Below are 18,527 nucleotides of genomic sequence, written 5' to 3'. Positions count from 1 at the left end.
TTTTGAAACAAACAAAAAGCAAAAGCTGTGAAAGTTATCAAGGGATTAGAATGGATAAATCCAAAACATGCAGGAGGGGGTTGAATTAAGACGCTGCAGTGTGATATTGTTTGGCCTCTATCCCTAAAGATACTTTGCTTCCATTGCCACCAACATCCTTCAGAGGGGTAACCCCTGCTGTGTGTGCCTGGAGACCCCCAGGGATCCACTGACATGGATCACAGAGGAGAAGGGAGGAAAGGGGGATGATGAGAAAAGGGATAAAGAGATGTGGAGGAGGGGGGGGGGGGGGGAGCGCGGGTTCAGTGAGATGGAAGGAATCAGAGGAGACGGGGGTGAGGGGTTTGGGAGTCGAACAGGGGAATCACTTTACAGCCGATGAGGAGATAAGAGGACGAGGTCGAAGCTCGGTGAGAGGGAGGCAGGAGGATCAATGGAAGAGCAGGGATGAAAGAGGCAGAAAAGAGGAGAGGTGGGGCTGGAGTGTAAATGAGGATCGAGGCCAGAGAGAGAGAGCGAGCGGGAGGTGGGTGAGATTTAGTCGGTCAGGCCATTGATCTACACGCCCTCGGGTCAAATACAGGGTGAAACAGCGCTCACACAGGCCACTGACACACATGCAACATCCACATGTTCTACATCATATGGACAAAATCCAATATTTCCAATATGCTCAATAGAGTCAATGGCATTTGTAGTAAGCTGATTGATTTATTGATGTTCTTTAATAGTACATTTATGTTAACTGGCGTTACACAATTATACAAAAAAATAGTTAGTTTTACAGTCGTATCCTCTAAATAGGACAGAAACTCAGAAGCAGTGGAGTCGATGCTTCTGTAGTTTTACCTCTGAGCAGGTTTGCCCTAAATAAAGCCATGTCCTCTTTCTCTCCTCCTTCAGTGGAAGCAGCGGGGGCAGCAGTAGCAGGGAGAACAGCGGCAGCAGCGGGATTGGCATTCCCATCGCAGTGCCTACACCCTCCATTCCCAGTTCTGGACCAGGTGAGCGTTGATAACTGCACAGCGAGCAGCCACAGCCACTGTGTCTCTCTTCCTACTCTTATAAGGTCGGAACAGGATTGTTGCTCAAACAGCTTCAGGCATTTTGAAAAGCCTGCAATAAAAATCCAGCCCCTCCCTGACTCACACAGCCACACAAATTAGGTTTCTGAGTTATTTTTCTATCCTGTCCAAGGCTCCAAACACTGTTTTAAAATTCTGATGCGAGAAATATTCTGAAAGTTAAACCTGTTTTCGCCCTCAGAAACTCATATCAGTTGAATTCTGGTGGCTTTGACCTGAGGAGAACGAGATAACACTCTTTAAACACTGATAGGCAGAAATGACAACATGGGTCTGTGCTGTTTGCACAATGCAAGTAAACCACTATGACTATGTAACATCACATTCTGCAGCTACACATTTTTAACTTTTTAATCTAAAATGCATGTCTGTATCTACATTCATAAAAGATATTACTGAAAAGAATCCACTTAAATCTGCAGCACCAATGTTTATGTGTTTAAAAATATAATATGCATGGGTATATTCGAATGGCATGCACTACGAGACAAGGTGTAAATTTAATGGCGTATTTGCAGATTTTGAGACGACTCTACACAAAGCCTATGTTTACCAGACAGGGATTATGCTGGCCCATTGTGTTCTAAGCACAGCTGATTCTCTAGCCGACTGTGTAAATAGGCCAAGCTGTGTTAGGTCTGCTGCTTTACAGTGGTAACAGTAAGACACACACACACACACACACACACACACACACACACACACACACACACACTGCAACACAAATTACTGCATTACACACACGCTGGTGCTGTGAGGAAATATTTTAGTTTGTACGAGCAGTTTTGCCTCAGTAACAAGGAGCAGGCCTGCAACACTTGGAGACTTACAATGGCTCTCCATTACAAGCTGGTCGCCATGGAAACACTGGATTCATACCACAGAGAAGTGTGTCAAAGTCGAAGTGCTCCCCGAGCTCCGCAGGGTTCTCGAGCAGAGCGATGTTATGTAACGGTGTAGAGGTGCGGCAAGAGGCGGCCGAGCTTCAGTATCAAACTAATGTAAACACACTCCTTCCAGTCCCTCCCATGTTCGCTCCCCCCCCACCCCCTCCTCCTCCTCCTCCTCCTGTACCTCCACCTGCTCCTCCCATGGCCGGGTTTGCCCCCCCAGCACCTCCACCACCTCCTCCACCACCACCACCAGCACCCATAGGTGAGACTCCTCGAACCTCGAGGCCACTCCCGTCGTCTCTGCTGCTTGGCGGGTGGAGAAATCAGCACGTCTGTTATGAACAGCTCATGGCAGAGAGGGCACGAATGAGGGGGTTGTGGGTATTGATTGGTGTCTGTTTGTACGCACTGCGAGCAAGGAGACTCTATACAGAAGCCATCTTTGAGAAAAATGTATGTACTTTTTGTTGAACTTGAAGTTTATGACCTATACTGCAGCCAGCCACCAGGGGGCAATATAGATGTCTTGGCTTCACTTTAACGGAGCCGTCACACCGTCCATCTTTATATACAGTCAATGGTAGAAACTACTTTAAATCTGGTTTCTACTAAAGTACTTTAAATTGATAAGGAGACACAGTTGCTAAAAAGCATTAATTAAGTATTGGAGAAAAAAAACTTTTGCTTGTTTGGCAAATGCAAATAAATGAAGTAAAACAACATTATTAAGGAAACGAGGACGGATTCTCAGCCAGTGAACTTGTTGACCTGAACTCAGGGGCCAAGATTTCCTGTTGTTCAGCTCCGTGGCGTCTTGCAGTGTGAACAAACTGTGCAAATGCTTCTGGCCCAGTTGAACTATTCCGTGGGTTTTTATAAAGAAAGCTTTGGCTTTTATTTTTTCTCTGTTCGGGTCAGTTTTTTTTTTTCCTTATCCTCAGTGGTGATGGTTCTGAGCTTAATTCTTCATTTGTCTTATATCTGCTAATAATGAAGTCTCATATCACCTGAGGTCTGTCTAAAGTTAATTACTGCCTGCAGAACCTTAAACCTCATTAATTTACATTTGATCCCAAGCTGCTGAATATCTCATAAAATACCCAAACCTCATCCATCACATTTACAATGTTTACAATCTTAAAATTCAAGAATTCAAATAAAAAGTTAGTTCACCTTCATGGGCTATGAGACTTTTTTAGCACAGGTAAAGTCATTTGATTTCTTTTATTGCTTTACTTTTATTTTGTATTTGAATCTATGAGAATTAGTCACATGTGGAACACAGATTCAATCAATATGGAAGCTTCTTTCACACATGCACTGAGATCTGGGCATTTTCCTGAGGGGCAGTTTGAGAGAGCAAATATCCGAGTCAGCTGCTCGCCAGACATTTTGTGGAACTTCCTGCCACCCCCGTAGTAATATGTCTGGAAAATGTCCAGAAAATTGGGTCTGGAGTTCCATGTGTGAAAACCATTTTGCATGTGACTAATTCAAATTATCTATAATTTCTTTTTCAAGTAAGGTGACCGAGGTTAAAGCTGCATCAGGAAGAACTTTCATTCCATTCCAGTTGAGATTACAACCAGGGATGTGACAGAAAAGAACCCAGACGCATGACTCAGCTGTCAATTTCACGACCAATAGCTGATGTCACGTGATTTCTGGGTAATGGATTTCCAGAACATCCAATATCCCCTGATGCAGCTTTGATCTTCATGTTGCATTGACTCTCGGTCGCAGAGTGGAAGCTGCTGCTCTTTTCTCACCGACTCCGGTGAACTTTAAATTCTCCAGCAGGTCGATCACTTGAAAGTCGGCAGATTCTTCCACAGGACATCGATTCACGCTGCAGCTGTAATTACCTCGGCCGAATCTTCACTTCCTCTGGTTCCACCCATCCCTATCTGAGAGCAGGGCCTCCCAGGAGACGCTGTGTGATATCTAGAAATATGAACAGGAAATACGCCGACAGGCCCAGAGTTTAACCCCTTCTGCCCCTCACGCTGCCTTTCGTAATCTTTTGTCGTTTGCTTCACGTGAACTCTCCCTGCACGAGTAGACGTTTTTTAATCGTGTCCATGAAAAGAGTGTGAAAAGTTATTCTGCTGAAACCTGGAGGATTAGTGAGTTCTGCTGCTGCTCTGATCTTTTCCCTGCTCCCTCACCTCCTCTGCTACATCTCTAAAGAACCTTCAAGTGCAGGATTTATTCTTATAACCTCTCGGGAATCTGTGTTTTCCATTTTACCCTCATGAGATATCTGAGGAACGGTTTTACCAATTAACAATCGGTGTTGCTCCCTCTGATTCGTTATCGATTGTGTCTTCTCCGAAGGTGCGGGGCTCTAATCAGTGTTTAAAAGCTCTTGTTATCCTTTAGCTGTTGATGATTCATGTTTTCGGTGCTTTTTTTTCTCCCTCCCTCTCTCCCCCCCTCTCCGTCTCCTCTGTCTAATCCCCCCTTCCCTCCTCGGTTCTTCCTCTCTTTCTTCCCTGGGTGTTTCTAGTGGTGGCCCCTGGGCCTGGTCTGGGCCCCGCTCCCATGTCCCAGTTTGGAACCATCTCGCGGCAGATCTCGCGGCACAACCCCTCCAACTCCTCTGTCTCTATGGTTTCGGCCACGGGCACCTACCGCCGGGCGCCGTCGGTCACTTCCCAGTTCTCCTTGCAGCAGCAGCAGCAGCTACAACAGCAGCAACTACAGCAGCAGCAGCAGCAGCAGCAGCAGCAACTTCAACAGCAGCAGCAGCAGCCTCATATAAACGGAGGCACTCCTGGCTACGGTCAGAACTCAAGTAAGGCCCTTCTGTCTCCAGTCCCAGCCTGATTCACACAGTCCTCCAAATTATACACCGTCACAAACCAAGGACAGATAACGTCTGTAGCCACGGAACAAGTTTTCTGAAGGTCAACCTTGAATTATTGACGTTTCCCGTCACTCTGAAAGTGCAGGTTAAGGCCTTTTCTATCTAACCGAGGGAACGTTTAGTATTCATGCAGAACGCCCGTCGCCTCGTCCTGGAATTCCAGAGTAGATAAAATGAAGACAATCGACGTTAAAGTTTCACGTATAGATGTATTTCACTCAAGATACAACAAACTGCAATCTTTTTATTAGAGACCGATCGATGAGGCCGATACTAATGTAAACTGTCGTTATCAAACTCTTATGACAAAGAGAACGTAATTGAGGACAAGACTCTCTGCTGACACTAATTTGCTGCTTGAGATAACTGAAAGATTAAACTCGCAGGAGGTTTTTATTTTCCTCAAGGATTTAGTCTCGCTGTATAAATCACATTTGCACCTGGTTGAGATCAGATCACAGACAACGTCCAGATGTGGACGATCACGTTCAGATAATCGTGAGTTCATTGAGTATTTGCACCTTGAATTTCTCCCAAACCAGATGTGGGTCAGATACAGAGCGCACGTCAAATTCTCGGCTTTTTGAATGTGGCTTGTCTGCACAGCAAGACGAACATTAGTCAAATGATCTGGGAAAGTGAAAGCAAATGGAGATGAGCAGCAAACAGTGCCCCCTTCTGGCTGTTGTCTTTACTTGCTGATTTCAAAGCCACGGTGACAGAAAGCAAACATAATCCGCGGTTGATCCTCCGACCTCAGTGATCCCAGATACTGTGTGAAAGCTCGTCAAGTTTCAGGCGTACAACACTTCAGAGACGCTGCAGCTGCAGACGTGTGACTGGATTCATGTTTTAGTCATTATTTCTATAACGAGCGCTCGTTTCCTCGGTGTGTTTCTTTAGTGTCTGTGTTTGCTTGGGATCGTGGGTTCACCTTTAACTGTCTTCTGTACGATCTTGGTGACTGATGGGCTTTCTCTCTCTTTATTTTTTTTTATCCTTTCTTTCTCTGTCTCTTCTTCTCTCGCCGGCTTTCAGTGTCTATCGCTCCTCCTCCTCCCCCCATGCCCCAGCTGACTCCACAGATACCTCTGACTGGCTTTGTGGCCAGGATGCAGGAGAGCAGTAAGTGAAGAGGAACTGAGACGTACTTTCCTTTTATCTGCGCCAGCGATTCCCAGCACCCAGCATGCATTGTGTCTCTCCGTCCTTTCCCCCTCTTGTCTGTTTAGATCAATGACGGCAGACCTCAGCTGCAGATGAACAGACTGTATTTATTTTTAACAATGACACTGAATAGTGAATCTGAATGAGGGACTTTTTTTAAATATATATATTTTTATGTAGATATTTAGATCATCTAGTTTATGTCTTATTATCTAGAGCTCATTGCTCCGCCAAGGCCCAACAGTCCAGAGATCCAGATTTTTATTTGGCTCACACACTCGTAGATGACGACAGATGAAATCATTTGTTCATCCAGATTCAGGAAAATGTCTAAAATCTCAATGTTCCAGAAAGTGAACAGAACATTCCTGCATCTGCCCCCTGATCTGGATCGATACCAACATTTTATGAGTTTGTCCGTTAACTAAGCCACATCCTTCTACCGAGGTTTGTGTGAATCTGTCCAGTAATTTCTGCTGAATTCTGCAACAGAGACAAAAAAAACACAGAGGAAAGGTCAGTGCAGGGCAGGGCAGGAGACGACTGGACACTTGGGCTCCCCCTGCTGGTTCGAACCGTGAAATACATTCATGTTTCAAATCAGCAGGTTTAGGATGTCGGGGGGGACATTTATTAACAGATTAGGTTTAAGGATTTATAATTTTAGACAAAACTCAATAATACAACAGTAAAGCCACCTGTTTTTCTCCTAATACACCACATAGCATGACTATGCATGTAAGATGAATGAAGTGTTAACAAATCAATTGTAATTCGCACGTTCTGTGTACGTGTGCTGTTATAGATTCGGAGCCACAAGAAGAAAAGCACAGTCATCATTTCATTTAGCGATCGAGGACCTAACAGTGATGCAGCCGCTCGACCGATTTAATCTTCAGGAAATGCATGTTTTGTTAATTCTGCATGAATCAGCCGCCGCCCTCTCCATCGCAGGCTCACGCTGAAGTGACCTCAAACAGGAAACTCCTCCGTCGTCTCACTTTCCGTTTCTGTCCAACCAGTTGCAGATACTCCTACTCCTCCCCCCCCTCCACCTCCGGATGACCTGCCCCTGTTCGACGACTCCCCTCCCCCTCCGCCGCCTCCGCCAGTGGATTATGAGGAGGAGGACGCTGCTGTGGTGCACTACAATGACCCCTACGCTGATGGAGACCCACAGTGGGCACCCAAGAACTACGTGGAGAAAGGTTGGTTCCTCCGCTGAGGCCCAGCAGTCCCCTCATGACGCCACATTCAAATCCACCAGATCCTGATTTTTATTTGAATCTGCATCGTAAATATCAGTCCCCTAAATGTGCCTGATTGTTTTCATCCTGATCCAAAACTTATTCTCTTCCATTAGTTTCTCAACACAAACGTTTTTCTCTTTTCAGTTGTTGCCATCTACGACTACTGCCAGGACAAGGGCGACGAGCTGAGCTTCATGGAGGGAGCGATTATCTACGTCATCAAGAAGAACGACGACGGCTGGTACGAGGGCGTCAGCAACGGCGTCACCGGCCTGTTCCCCGGCAACTACGTGGAGTCCATCATGCACTACGCCGACTGAAGGGACCCGGCAGCGACAGTACAGTCTATTTATTCAGTCATATCATAATCCACCGAGAGACAGACAGCAGCGACCCCTCCCCCCCCCCCCCCCCCTGACTCCTGAGACGCTTAGACGTAACTGTATGATTCCCCCTTTTTTGATATGACAGAATGTTCTTTCCCTGAATGATTGCAAATAAAATTTAAAGTAATATCTATTTAGTTTATTTTGGTGTTATATGGGCGGGTGGGGGACATTAACGGAATATGTAAAGAAAAAAAAACAGCGACAAGAAAAAGGTTTGGACTGCACGTGCTCTCGTAGGCTGAACTAACAAAGACGAAGCTGAAGGATGTACACTCTGCCCGGACAAAGATTCTGTGTTTTAGGTTTTTAACAGAGCAAATGTTAATGTCATGTACGCACCCTCGGGTTGAAGTGTTGGTTGTATATAACGTGAGCTGCAGCCACTTCCTGTAATGTAAATTCAGTGAATGTCGATTATATAACTTTTCGCCCCGAGGCCCATTTGTACGGGAAACGAACACAGACGCCGTGTCGATAATTTACAAATTTAAATACTGTAGAGAAAAACAAAATGACTCCTCCTGGCGTTACAGCATGCTGAATTTAAAGAGATATAATGTAATCTTAACTTTGTTGCCATTATGCTTCCATTATATTGTAAGTGTATTCACCTTTTTTTTTGTTTTTTTATTCCACTGTTGTTGTCACTGAACTTTTTGGACCCTGAAGTGAATTTCAGGTCGAATCTCACCTCTTTAAAATGCTCGTTTGCATTTGAAGCTAAAAGTGAAATTGAGTTTTGCTCTGACGCACATTTAGATCCAATCAAGAAAACACATTCCGCAGTTTCTTTATGTCACATCACTGTCATTAATTAAAAACTAATCACAAGTCTGTGCGATCCTTTGGTGACTGGCAACAACAAGCGCCGGCTCTGATGAGACAGCGGGTGGCGTGCGGGGGGAGGGGGGTGGAAAGGAAGGGGTGAGATTGTCGTGCCTAACACTGCCATGTGACAATTCAGACCAATAAACAACTCTAATACCTCCTCCGTCTTCTCTAAGCAACGACCCGCTCAGGGTTCGCCACAGGTTTACACATTTAACACTCAAGTCAAATCAGCCAATCAGCAGTAGGTTTCACTCAGGTCTCTGAATCATCTTGATGACATCGTTCTTCTCCTGTTTGCCCGCCCACACTCATCTAACATGATCTCGCAGCTGAAGCCTTCATGTTTTACCCATTTGTGTTATTTCCAATTATTAAAGTGTTCCGGCTCAATTTCATGGGTAGAAATATTGAGATCTCTGTCTGCCCTTGTACATACGAAATGATTGAAAAATTAATGTACAGTCTTTTATAATAAACAATTCTATGTACGACATGCACGTGTGGTCACTCGGAGGAATCGAGACAGAGCGACGGGTTAAATAAAAAACAAAAACTGTTGGTTTTTATTGAGCACACGGTCGTTCCAGAAGTTAAGGCCTGGGTTGGAAAACGGCACTTTGCTTTACAGAAGTTTCCTCAGAACACTTAAGTCAAAAAAACTAGATGTGACTTTGGCCTTCACGGTGCGGACGGATCCGGACGAACTCCCGCTGACGATTATGCATCTTATTTGGAATTAAACAGAATTAAACAGAATCTGCAGCAACCCCACACTGAGGCGTGGGAGGCGGCCGCAGGTACAGTACTGTGATGCGGTGGCATCCGGTGATTTAAAGCAACACTATGAAACTTTACCTTAAAACAGCAGCTTCAGAAGGAATTTGATGTTTCATTAATTTTTGAAAATTGAGAATTTTTCCTCTTTCATTCGCTCAACTCACCCTGGACGTCTGTTCTATGTAACCGTGGTGAGTGGGTACGTTTCCCTGTGAGGAGTGTGGAACTGACTTCAATTGTCAGAATCAGGTCCAGCAATGAACTGGAGATCAGTTAAAAACACTTTATCGTGTGTGGCTGCAGGGGGCGCTGTACTTCAGTCAGTTACATAGTGTTGCTTTCAGCTTAATTTCAAAACCATCTCTTTGATTCCACCTGAAATCTAAAGGATGTGCACGTGTGTATTTATATGACAAAGCATTACGAGGTGACTCACCCTCGTGTGTATATTATCAGAGTTTATGTCGAGTCATGAAACGACAGGTGTCAGTTCAGACAAGACCCCCGAGTGCCGTTCTGATCCCGTGATTCTGATCAACTGCTCGGAAACAATCGAGCTCACTGCCATTTTCATTTGGCACAAAAACCAGCAGCAGGGGTCCCTCTGAACCAAATGTCCATCGCTTCTCTCTTTCTCTCTCTCTTGCCGTCTTCGTCCCAGCCTGTGCAGACTCACGGGGGTGGGGGTGAGTTTGCTTTTCCGCAGGTAGCTGCCTGAAGTGAAGCCCCGGGCACAGGAGGTTCATTTGTCTCTGGTGAGCACCATCTCAGTGAGCCTGATGAGGGCGTCTCTCTCTGGGGACGGCCGGAGCATACGGACGTGTCTGATGGCTTCTTGACCGTAGCGCCGGGCCAGGAAGTTGGTCTGTTCCACGCCGTCACTCTAAGACAGACAGAGAAGAAGATGGGGCATAAAGTGTCTTGACATTTTCACCAGTTTCCCAGGGAATGAGTGACGGTGAAAAAGAATCTGGTGTTGTCTGACTGAGTTATTTGGCTCAAGTGAATTTAGGATGATTGTTGGGCGGAGGACTGAGCTCGGCCTTTGTAGTTTGAGGATTTAACCATCTGTGACTAAAAAATTAGTAGAAATGTTTGGAACGTCTTTAATCTGCATTTTAAAAAATAAACTTGTTTAACTTTTACACTTTTTACCTGAAGGACGTATTTCCAGGCTCGATCTACATCTCCATCAGAGCTGAACCGTCTCATGATCATCGCATGAAGCTCAGGAAACTGAAAACAGGAACATACACTGTGGGTAAAGACGCTCATACATGATGTATGTTACATGATTTCGATGTTCAGGTTCAGTGAAAACCAGTTTAAAATGATCGCTGACCTGCTGACAGGCGAACAGAACTGGTCCAGTGGCTAAACCCAGTTTGAGATCTGCGGCTGAAGGTTTCCCCAGCTGACTGGCTCCTGATGTGAAGTCCAACACGTCGTCCACGAGCTGCCGGACACACAGAGAAACTCACAACTCTGTAACACTGACATCTAATTTCATTCAACTGGGTTTACATCTTAAAAACAATTAAAACAATGAGAAGCTACTTCAAAATAATATTGAATTATTAAATTAAAATGTTGAATAATAAGTAAACTTTTTAAAAGTTGGTCATAGGTTTGATGATTTGATGTTATTTTCCACCTGAGAAGATTCTGTTGTTTCTCATTTGAAGATGTTTAATACAGATTAAATAAATGATATATAGCTGATGTGATTTATCAGGTAGAGACAGAACAGAAATAAACAGTCAAGCTGCTACGACATCGGAACGTACCTGAAATGCGATGCCGACATTCTTGCCGAACTGGAAGGCGATTTCATGAACTTCAGGATCAGGGTTTACCAGAATGGAAACCTTAAAAAAAGATCAGGACAGGCAGTCAACAAAAATAATTACATGCAGAAACTGAGTCTTCACTCCATGTCTGTTTTATTTGTGTGGAGACAGAACGTACATACTGCTTTACAACTGTTTGCAATGAGACTCGCCGTCTTCTTGAAAGTTTTCTCGAGGTAGTGCTTGAATCGCTCGTTCTCGTTCTCTTTGGAGCCCAGCTGCATGAATTCCCCTGGAAGCAGGACGGGTTTTGACAATATATTTCTTAATGTACATAAATGGTTTATACAGTTGTTAAATCTTTCAGTAATTTGAGTTCTTTACTTTACCTCTGACCAAGTCTTCTATGACTTGCGACAGAACTTTAACCACAGTGATGTTACCAATACGAGCCAACGCCATGGAGGCGGCTGAGAGGATGAAATCTCCAGCCAAGATCGCCTGGAAGAGAGGACACATACTCATATATGCACATCTTCAAATAAAAACAAGTGTTATTTTGAGCTGGTTTCATTTCACACCAGTTACCTTTCTTTCACCCCACACATCATTGATCGTTCCCTTTCCACGGCGCTTATCTGACCCGTCTATGACGTCGTCGTGCACCAGACTGGCAGTGTGAATCATTTCTGAGATCATGGCGATGGCCCTCTGCCCCGGGAGCAGATCTCTGCAGGGGACACGACAGATTCCAGGAAGTGAGACGAAATAAAACCCTGGATGATTCATACTTAACAATTTAAAAGATCCTTTAACAAGGTGTGGTGCATCTTCACGGTATCAAAGGTCAGTTGTGGGTGAGTTGGTGAAAACACTAAACATATTGTGTTGAAATAAAATCTCACCCTGCTCGGTCGCTGTGGATGTTGAGAGCCCGCGCCATCAGAACTACAATCATGGGTCGGATTGCTTTTCCTTTTCCATCGAAGTAGTAATCACATAGAAACTTCAGCTCTTCTTTAGACACAAACAGCTCCTGTAAACAGAAGTCGTGAAAATGTCTGATATAAACATCTGCCAAACACCATGTGACAGTGAAATGACTCCAGGTCATTTTTTAACCAGCGTCTGTTTCAACACAAACTCAATCACTGTCTGTTATTGAACTGTCACTGCAGCTGCACGGTCAAATCAAATGCAAATTTGACTGATCGATACTTTTAGCTGAAAAACAAACACACCTTCTTGATATCGTCATATAAACTCGTCAGGTCTTTCTGGGCTAACGTGAACGGGTCCTTGACCTTTGCGTCGCTGTGTATCGTTCTGCTGCAGCACAGATGTAGTGTGGGACACAGCAACCGTGACTTGTGTCTGAAGAGAGAGACACAAAGATGTTAAAATACACTGAATCATACACATCAGAATATATCATGTAAGAATCAAGGCTTCTGGTCACAACTCACCTGTTCAGAGATGAGGTAAAGTTGAATATTTTCAGGTTTGTCTGTGTGGATGACGACGGCTGTGCCTGAAAGTAAAAAGAGCAAAGAGACGAATAAATTCAGGAACCGGCTGCAAATCAAACAAATGCTAATTAGTAATAATTTAATATACTAATCTGTCAAACTGAGATCATGTCATCAATTTTAGAAACATAACTTATATTCTATAGATGACAACTTGCACACATGTGTATTGTATGGACCAATTTTAAGAATTAAGTTCCCGGCAGCTTTCATATATAAAAAGAAAACATATTTTCTATTATTAACTTTTGCTTCTGAATTCCATACGATTCTGTCTATTTTATGCTTTTGTCTGTTTTAGTATATTTTTGTGTATCGAGGTTTTTTTTTTAATTACGTGAACAGTAGCCTGCTATAATACAACTTGAACAATCTGAATAATTTAAACAATATCTGCATCAAGTTTTGGTTATTTTTCTTCAATAATTATTATTGATATTAATATTATCAGTAGTATTAGACATATATTTATGTTGTGCATATGTGAACCAAGTCTGAAATGTTTAGATTTATTAGAATTTTCTCAAATTCAGTGTTTTGTTGTGGAAGTCTGGAACAGCACACACATGGATGAATGAATGAATGAATGAATGAATGAATGTTGGGATAGAAACGTCTAAATAAAACGTGAACTCGCTCAGGCCCTGGTGAGAGTGTGTTGGTCAGCTGACTGGAGGTCAGATCTCAGTGAAGGATCTCAGGTTCGGATCTTGACCTTTAGCAGAAGTTCAACATGTTCTCACTCAACAAGTCACGACTCATTCCAGGAAACGTCTCGTAACACGGGAAACAAGAACACACGCACTTATGAAATCGGTTGTTGCGAAACGGACACTGGAGCAGAAGCGGATTAAAGCACCGGTCACCGGAACCCGCCGGAGCCTCGGTTGCATGTTTGACCTTCCCGAGTTTGACAGCCACTCTCTCCCCGCCCCGGTGTCCTCCCGCCCGGCCGCTACACTCACCTCGCTCCCGAGCCCGGAGCTCCAGCACGCCGGCCCCGGGGAGGACGCGCCGAGAGCCGCAGACCTGCCGCTCGCACGCCGCAGGGTTTCTATCACACCCGCCCTCGTACAGTTTGTGCCCAAGCTCCGACAGCGGATCCACCACGGACCCGCCATGACACCCGCTGCCGCAGCGCACGCGTCCGCTTCGGGTGACACCTCCGAGCGGAACCGGAAGCTGAACAGCGGGCGCCGGTTGATGACGCCGCGTAACACGGAAGTAGCGTTAGCGGCGTTAGTGAACACGGCGGTCTGATGGCGACAGACGAGTTAAAACATGATTCATTTCCTTAAAAAATATTTATCTGAAATCAGAAACCCGGCAGTAGATTCACATGATAGTTGTTTCCACCAGAAAACATCCAACTGGTTGTGTCTGGGATCAGGCTAACAGCTGTTAGCTAACATTTAACAGAACTACTAGCCGCAAGTGTTTTCAGAACAGCTAACTTTTATTTATTGGGACATTTTCACGAATTAATCGACTAAACTACTTAATTTACTCAGTATAACTGTGATACTTTATGTTTTACTTTAGTTTTTATCTTAAGTGAACTTAGGTTCATGAATTGTTTACATTAAATAGTTAAGTACGTTTACTCAAGTACTATTGTAGGTGCGTGTACTTTTCCTGAGTACTGACATTTATTGGTATTTAACACTAACTCTGACAAGTACTGCACTTCCTTTGGACATGTGGAGTATCTACAGACTTCTAGTCTTTGCTGCAGCATCAGGTTTCACACCTGTACATGTGCTGGAGTTCTGTCACAGCGATGGACCAGACTGTCTCAGTGATGGAGACGCAGCATCAAACAGTCGGTCGTCCCAACGCTCTGTCAAATCCAGGTGGAACGCAACTGTTTCAAACCTCATTCAGGACCTGGACCAGTTCCGAGTGTCCTGTAAGAAGATAATCGGTAAACCTCATTCTGGGTTTTGTAGGTCAGTGCAAAAAAAAAAAAAAAAAAAAAAGGCACAGAACCGAAATAATGTCATTTTTCATGTCCCCTCTGCAGAAGCATTCCCAATTGAGGAGGTCAGCGGAGACTTTGTTCACACTGTGAAGAACTGCATATTTTCCAAATCCATCCCAACTCCTCTGAAAGGGCCGCTGAGACTGGCAGCAGTTTCTAAGGTGGTGATGTAGTGTCATCAGCCGCATCCCAAATTTCACCATAAAATAATATAAATGAATTTATATCGGTTATTGTCTCAGCAGGATGTCATCGAGGGGAACTTAGATTTAGATGTGGCTGTAACGCAGTCCGATGATTTCCTGCTTTATGCCAGTGGGGGCCGGCTGCTGTCAGGATCCGTGCCTCTCGCACACAGATACGGGGGTCATCAGGTAAACGTTCATTGAAATCTTTTCTCCTGAGAATAAACTCATCAGCAGCTGTGTATGATCTGAGGTTAAATCTGACCACAGTTGGTGTCCCTGAGATTTGTATGGTTTTTTCCTTTTCCCTCCCCAACAGTTTGGTTACTGGGCAGGTCAGCTGGGGGATGGTCGGGCACACTTCCTTGGTCAGTATTCCAACAGGTGAGAAGGTTTTTGAATTATGCTTCAAGTACTGATGTTCAAGTTGCGTTGCCAGTTAAAACTTTTACATGTTTTATTTTCCTTATGACATTTTTCCATTTAATAGTAAGGGAGAAAAATGGGAACTGCAGCTTAAAGGCTCTGGAAAATCTCCATACTCAAGGTTTCTTTTCCTAATTTTTCCTCTGTACATTTTCATTTACCGTATATTAACTCAGATGTAAAATACAAAAATCGTGCAGCTATCATAAGAAATTTCATTTTTGAATGTTTCTCCAGGTCAGGAGATGGTCGAGCTGTGATCCGCTCTTCTGTCAGAGAGTTCCTGTGCAGCGAGGCGATGCATTTCCTGGGTGTTCCCACCAGCAGAGCTGCCAGGTAAGATCAACACTGATGAATGAAACAGGCAGTGCTTCATTATTTTTGATTCCTGTGAAATAGCAGAAAAAATCAGAATCCTTGAAACACAGAGTAGAAATGTTTCCTGTTGTGAATCTGATAGCTTCTTGCTTTATTTCAGTCTGATTGTGAGCGAGGAGCCGGTGATAAGGGATCAGTTCTACAATGGCAACATGAAGACAGAGAGAGGTACAGACAAGATATGCAAAACCTAGATTTCACTCAGTATAAGCTTCCTTTAATTTCTCATTACATGCTTTACATTGTGATATTTTACGCTGTTCTTTCCAAAATGTTTTGAATTATAAGTTCCACATTTTGTGTTTGACTCCAGGAGCTGTCGTTCTGCGGTTAGCAAAGTCGTGGTTTCGGATTGGATCGTTAGAAATTTTGTCTCAAAGTGGAGAGATGGCTCTTCTGAGGTGATACTGGTCACATGATATAATATAAACATAAGTGTTATCTGATCTTTATCTTTCTATTCCAGTTTACTGCAGAATAACAATCTTTAATTGTCTGTTGGTTTCAGGAAGCTGCTGAACTTTGTGATTGATGAACATTTTCCCTCAGTCAGTTCAAATGACCCTGATAAATATTTGGTGAGTAACATGAATACAGTTTCTCTCAGTACACCCATGTACATGTATAATGACGTACTGTGGAATTCTGTGTATTTGTAGGTGTTTTATTCCACGGCTGTAAATGAAACAGCACATCTGATTGCCCAGTGGATGTCTGTTGGGTTTGCACATGGTAAGAATCTGTTCTGGCTGAACATTTTACCACAATGTTTGTATTTACATTTACTCATATATATATATATATATATATATCATGTGCCTTTTAACAGGTGTGTGCAACACAGACAACTTCAGTCTCCTGTCTATCACCATCGACTATGGACCGTTTGGCTTCATGGAGTCGTATGACCCCAGTGTGTTTCATATATTTCAGTTTTCATTCAAACATCTCACTGCCTCGGTTTTTCACAAAATTCAAAAAGACCTGTAACGTTGCAGATTTCATCCCAAACACGTCTGATGATGAGGGCAGGTACAGAATAGGAGCTCAGGCCGACGTCGGACTGTTCAACCTGGAGAAGCTCCTCAGTGCTCTCAGTCCTGTGTTTACACATAAACAGCAGGAAGAGTAAGAAAACTTGTGATGGGCAGTTAATTTGCTTTATGGATGCTTTAAGTGACTTATATTGATCTCCATTAGCCAACAGTGGAAAAAAACATGCACATCTTTTCTGCTTTATTTGTTCTGTAAAATAAAGGTTTTCACATCTGCATGTTTTCAAAGAACAAGTTTCTCTCATACAATTGAATTGCTAACCTCCATCCCTTTCTGTTTTCAGGGCTAAAATCATCTTAAAAGGATTTGCGGATATTTACCAGATGAGGTGAGCTCCATGTGAATCTGTCTGTTCCACATGTTCATCCTCATCCTCAACCCATGGCACTTATAATAATGTTATTTATTTAAACTTATTTGTTCAGGATTCACCAGATATTTAAAGCGAAACTGGGGCTTCTTGGTGAAGAGGAAGAAGATACTTACCTTATTCCCTTCCTGCTTCAGGCGAGTAGTTTGCAAAGTCAATTTAAATTCATTGTTTGGTAACTGCTTCTGTGCAAATGGTGTTTCCCCCCCCCCCCCCCCAACTCTCAATATAATTTGTGTTGGTCTTCCCAGATGATGGAGGACACAGAGTCAGACTTCACCATGACCTTCAGACAACTTAGTGAAGTTTCACACCTGCAGCTTCACAATAAGAACTTCACACAGGTAGAAGCTGAAGTGTTAAAATTCTGCTTCTAGATTTCATTTTAGAGTTGTGACAAATAAGAGACGTTAGAATATTTGCCCCTCCAGGACACCCCAGAAATTAATATTACATTTAATATAACATGATTTACGTAAAGAGTTGATAATAATTTCTGTTTTTGGATATCACACAAAAAGCCAATGTTTTGATTTTGGTGTGTTTGCATTAGATGTGGGCTCTTAATGATTTATCAAGGCATCAGCACTTCTCTGATTGGCTCAACATGTACCTCCTCCGCATCAGCAGGTGAGCACAAAGAGGTCAGACCGTGTGTTAGTTTGGAAATAAAGGTTTCACTGAAGGCTTGGTCTCTCTCTCTTTCCTCAGACAAAGTGATGGTGATGTGAATCGTCAAAACAGAATGAGAAGTAAGACACAGAATCTTCAAATTAATGTTGATGAAAGATTACGTCTATGTGTGGAGTCACGGCACCAGAATAAGGAATTCACTTTTAGAATATCTGACATGTTACGATGCTGAGACTTGAAGAACCTGGAAGATCAACATCTCGTCCTGTAAAACCTCTCAAACAGATGTAAACCCCAGATACGTGCTGAGGAACTGGATGGCGGAGTCGGCCATAAGAAAAGCTGAGATGAATGATTTCTCTGAGGTACATAGATCAGTGATGACACGTTTTTTTTTTAAACGTTGCTACAGTTTATTTACTCTAACCGGCTGTGACGTTAAACTCCCACTAGGTAGAGCTGCTGCACCACATCCTGTCCTTTCCCTTTGTTACACAAGAGACTGCAGAGGAGGCGGGCTATGCAGCAAGACCTCCGCCGTGGGCTCAGAGGTTAAAGGTCAGCTGCTCCTCATGAGTGGATGAAGCAAAACACTGAAATGAAGGCGTCACAACTTTCCCTGATGTTTCGTGCGTTAGGTTAGTGGAACATATTTCCTCCAAAATGTCTGCGGAGAAAAACCCACTGTGTGTGTGGATACAGTGACCAACAGAGATCAGATTATTTTAGCTGATGATATTGTATCCATCCCTTTTGTCTATTTGACACCGAAATAAAGAGGAAGATGCTGCTTTGAGAGGCTGTTCTGTTGCATTCTTATGGATCTAGGCTCATCTACAGTGTAGTTCCACTGTATTCACACACAGCAGAGGTACAACATGGAAACTAGGTCCTGTACTTTAGTTCTGTTCAGTTATC

General features: G+C 43.6%; 3 protein-coding genes across 16 annotated transcripts in view; 2 read left to right on the top strand and 1 right to left on the bottom strand.

The window, feature by feature from the left end:
• The window catches only part of abi1a (abl-interactor 1a), a 37,709-nt gene extending 28,734 nt beyond the window's left edge, over positions 1-8,975 (top strand). For 3 of the 12 annotated variants that reach the window (XM_020103178.2, XM_020103177.2, XM_069512558.1), the window contains 6 exons: positions 904-1,004; positions 2,106-2,240; positions 4,488-4,775; positions 5,886-5,972; positions 7,037-7,222; positions 7,409-8,975. In XM_020103178.2, coding sequence (XP_019958737.2) covers positions 904-1,004; positions 2,106-2,240; positions 4,488-4,775; positions 5,886-5,972; positions 7,037-7,222; positions 7,409-7,584 — 973 coding nt within the window. In that variant the 3' untranslated portion in view covers positions 7,585-8,975. The remainder of the gene's footprint in view (positions 1-903; positions 1,005-2,105; positions 2,241-4,487; positions 4,776-5,885; positions 5,973-7,036; positions 7,223-7,408) is intronic. The other 9 variants (XM_020103181.2, XM_020103180.2, XM_069512557.1 and 6 more) reach the window with 5 other exon arrangements.
• Positions 8,976-9,019: 44 nt separating this feature from the next.
• On the bottom strand, positions 9,020-13,776 carry pdss1 (prenyl (decaprenyl) diphosphate synthase, subunit 1). Its single transcript, XM_020103192.2, has 11 exons — positions 13,546-13,776; positions 12,518-12,582; positions 12,293-12,425; positions 11,957-12,087; positions 11,640-11,781; positions 11,441-11,552; positions 11,234-11,343; positions 11,049-11,129; positions 10,604-10,717; positions 10,417-10,497; positions 9,020-10,144 (listed from the first exon to the last, which is right to left on the bottom strand). The coding sequence occupies exons 1-11, from the start codon at positions 13,699-13,701 to the stop codon at positions 10,004-10,006; spliced, it is 1,266 nt and encodes a 421-aa protein (XP_019958751.2). The 5' UTR covers positions 13,702-13,776; the 3' UTR covers positions 9,020-10,003.
• A 9-nt stretch (positions 13,777-13,785) lies between these two features.
• Positions 13,786-18,405, top strand: LOC109639617 (protein adenylyltransferase SelO-like). 3 transcript variants are annotated; one of them, XM_020103176.2, is made up of 19 exons: positions 13,786-14,504; positions 14,604-14,722; positions 14,807-14,935; positions 15,066-15,130; positions 15,237-15,293; positions 15,410-15,508; positions 15,651-15,718; positions 15,864-15,951; positions 16,059-16,128; positions 16,210-16,282; positions 16,380-16,463; positions 16,549-16,678; positions 16,890-16,934; positions 17,032-17,113; positions 17,228-17,320; positions 17,530-17,606; positions 17,688-17,728; positions 17,895-17,974; positions 18,063-18,405. In XM_020103176.2, the coding sequence occupies exons 1-19, from the start codon at positions 14,279-14,281 to the stop codon at positions 18,183-18,185; spliced, it is 1,749 nt and encodes a 582-aa protein (XP_019958735.2). In that variant the 5' UTR covers positions 13,786-14,278; the 3' UTR covers positions 18,186-18,405. The 3 variants fall into 3 exon arrangements, with proteins under 3 accessions (XP_019958735.2, XP_019958734.2, XP_069368656.1); XM_020103175.2 differs by having other exon boundaries at positions 13,819-14,504; positions 14,804-14,935; XM_069512555.1 differs by lacking the exon at positions 18,063-18,405 and having other exon boundaries at positions 14,132-14,504; positions 14,804-14,935; positions 17,817-17,922.
• Positions 18,406-18,527: the final 122 nt, after the last annotated feature.

Source organism: Paralichthys olivaceus, chromosome 17, assembly GCF_024713975.1.
Source record: "Paralichthys olivaceus isolate ysfri-2021 chromosome 17, ASM2471397v2, whole genome shotgun sequence".
NCBI lineage: Eukaryota > Metazoa > Chordata > Actinopteri > Pleuronectiformes > Paralichthyidae > Paralichthys > Paralichthys olivaceus.
Note: the sequence above shows the minus strand (reverse complement) of the source record. Positions and strands in the feature narration are given on the sequence as shown.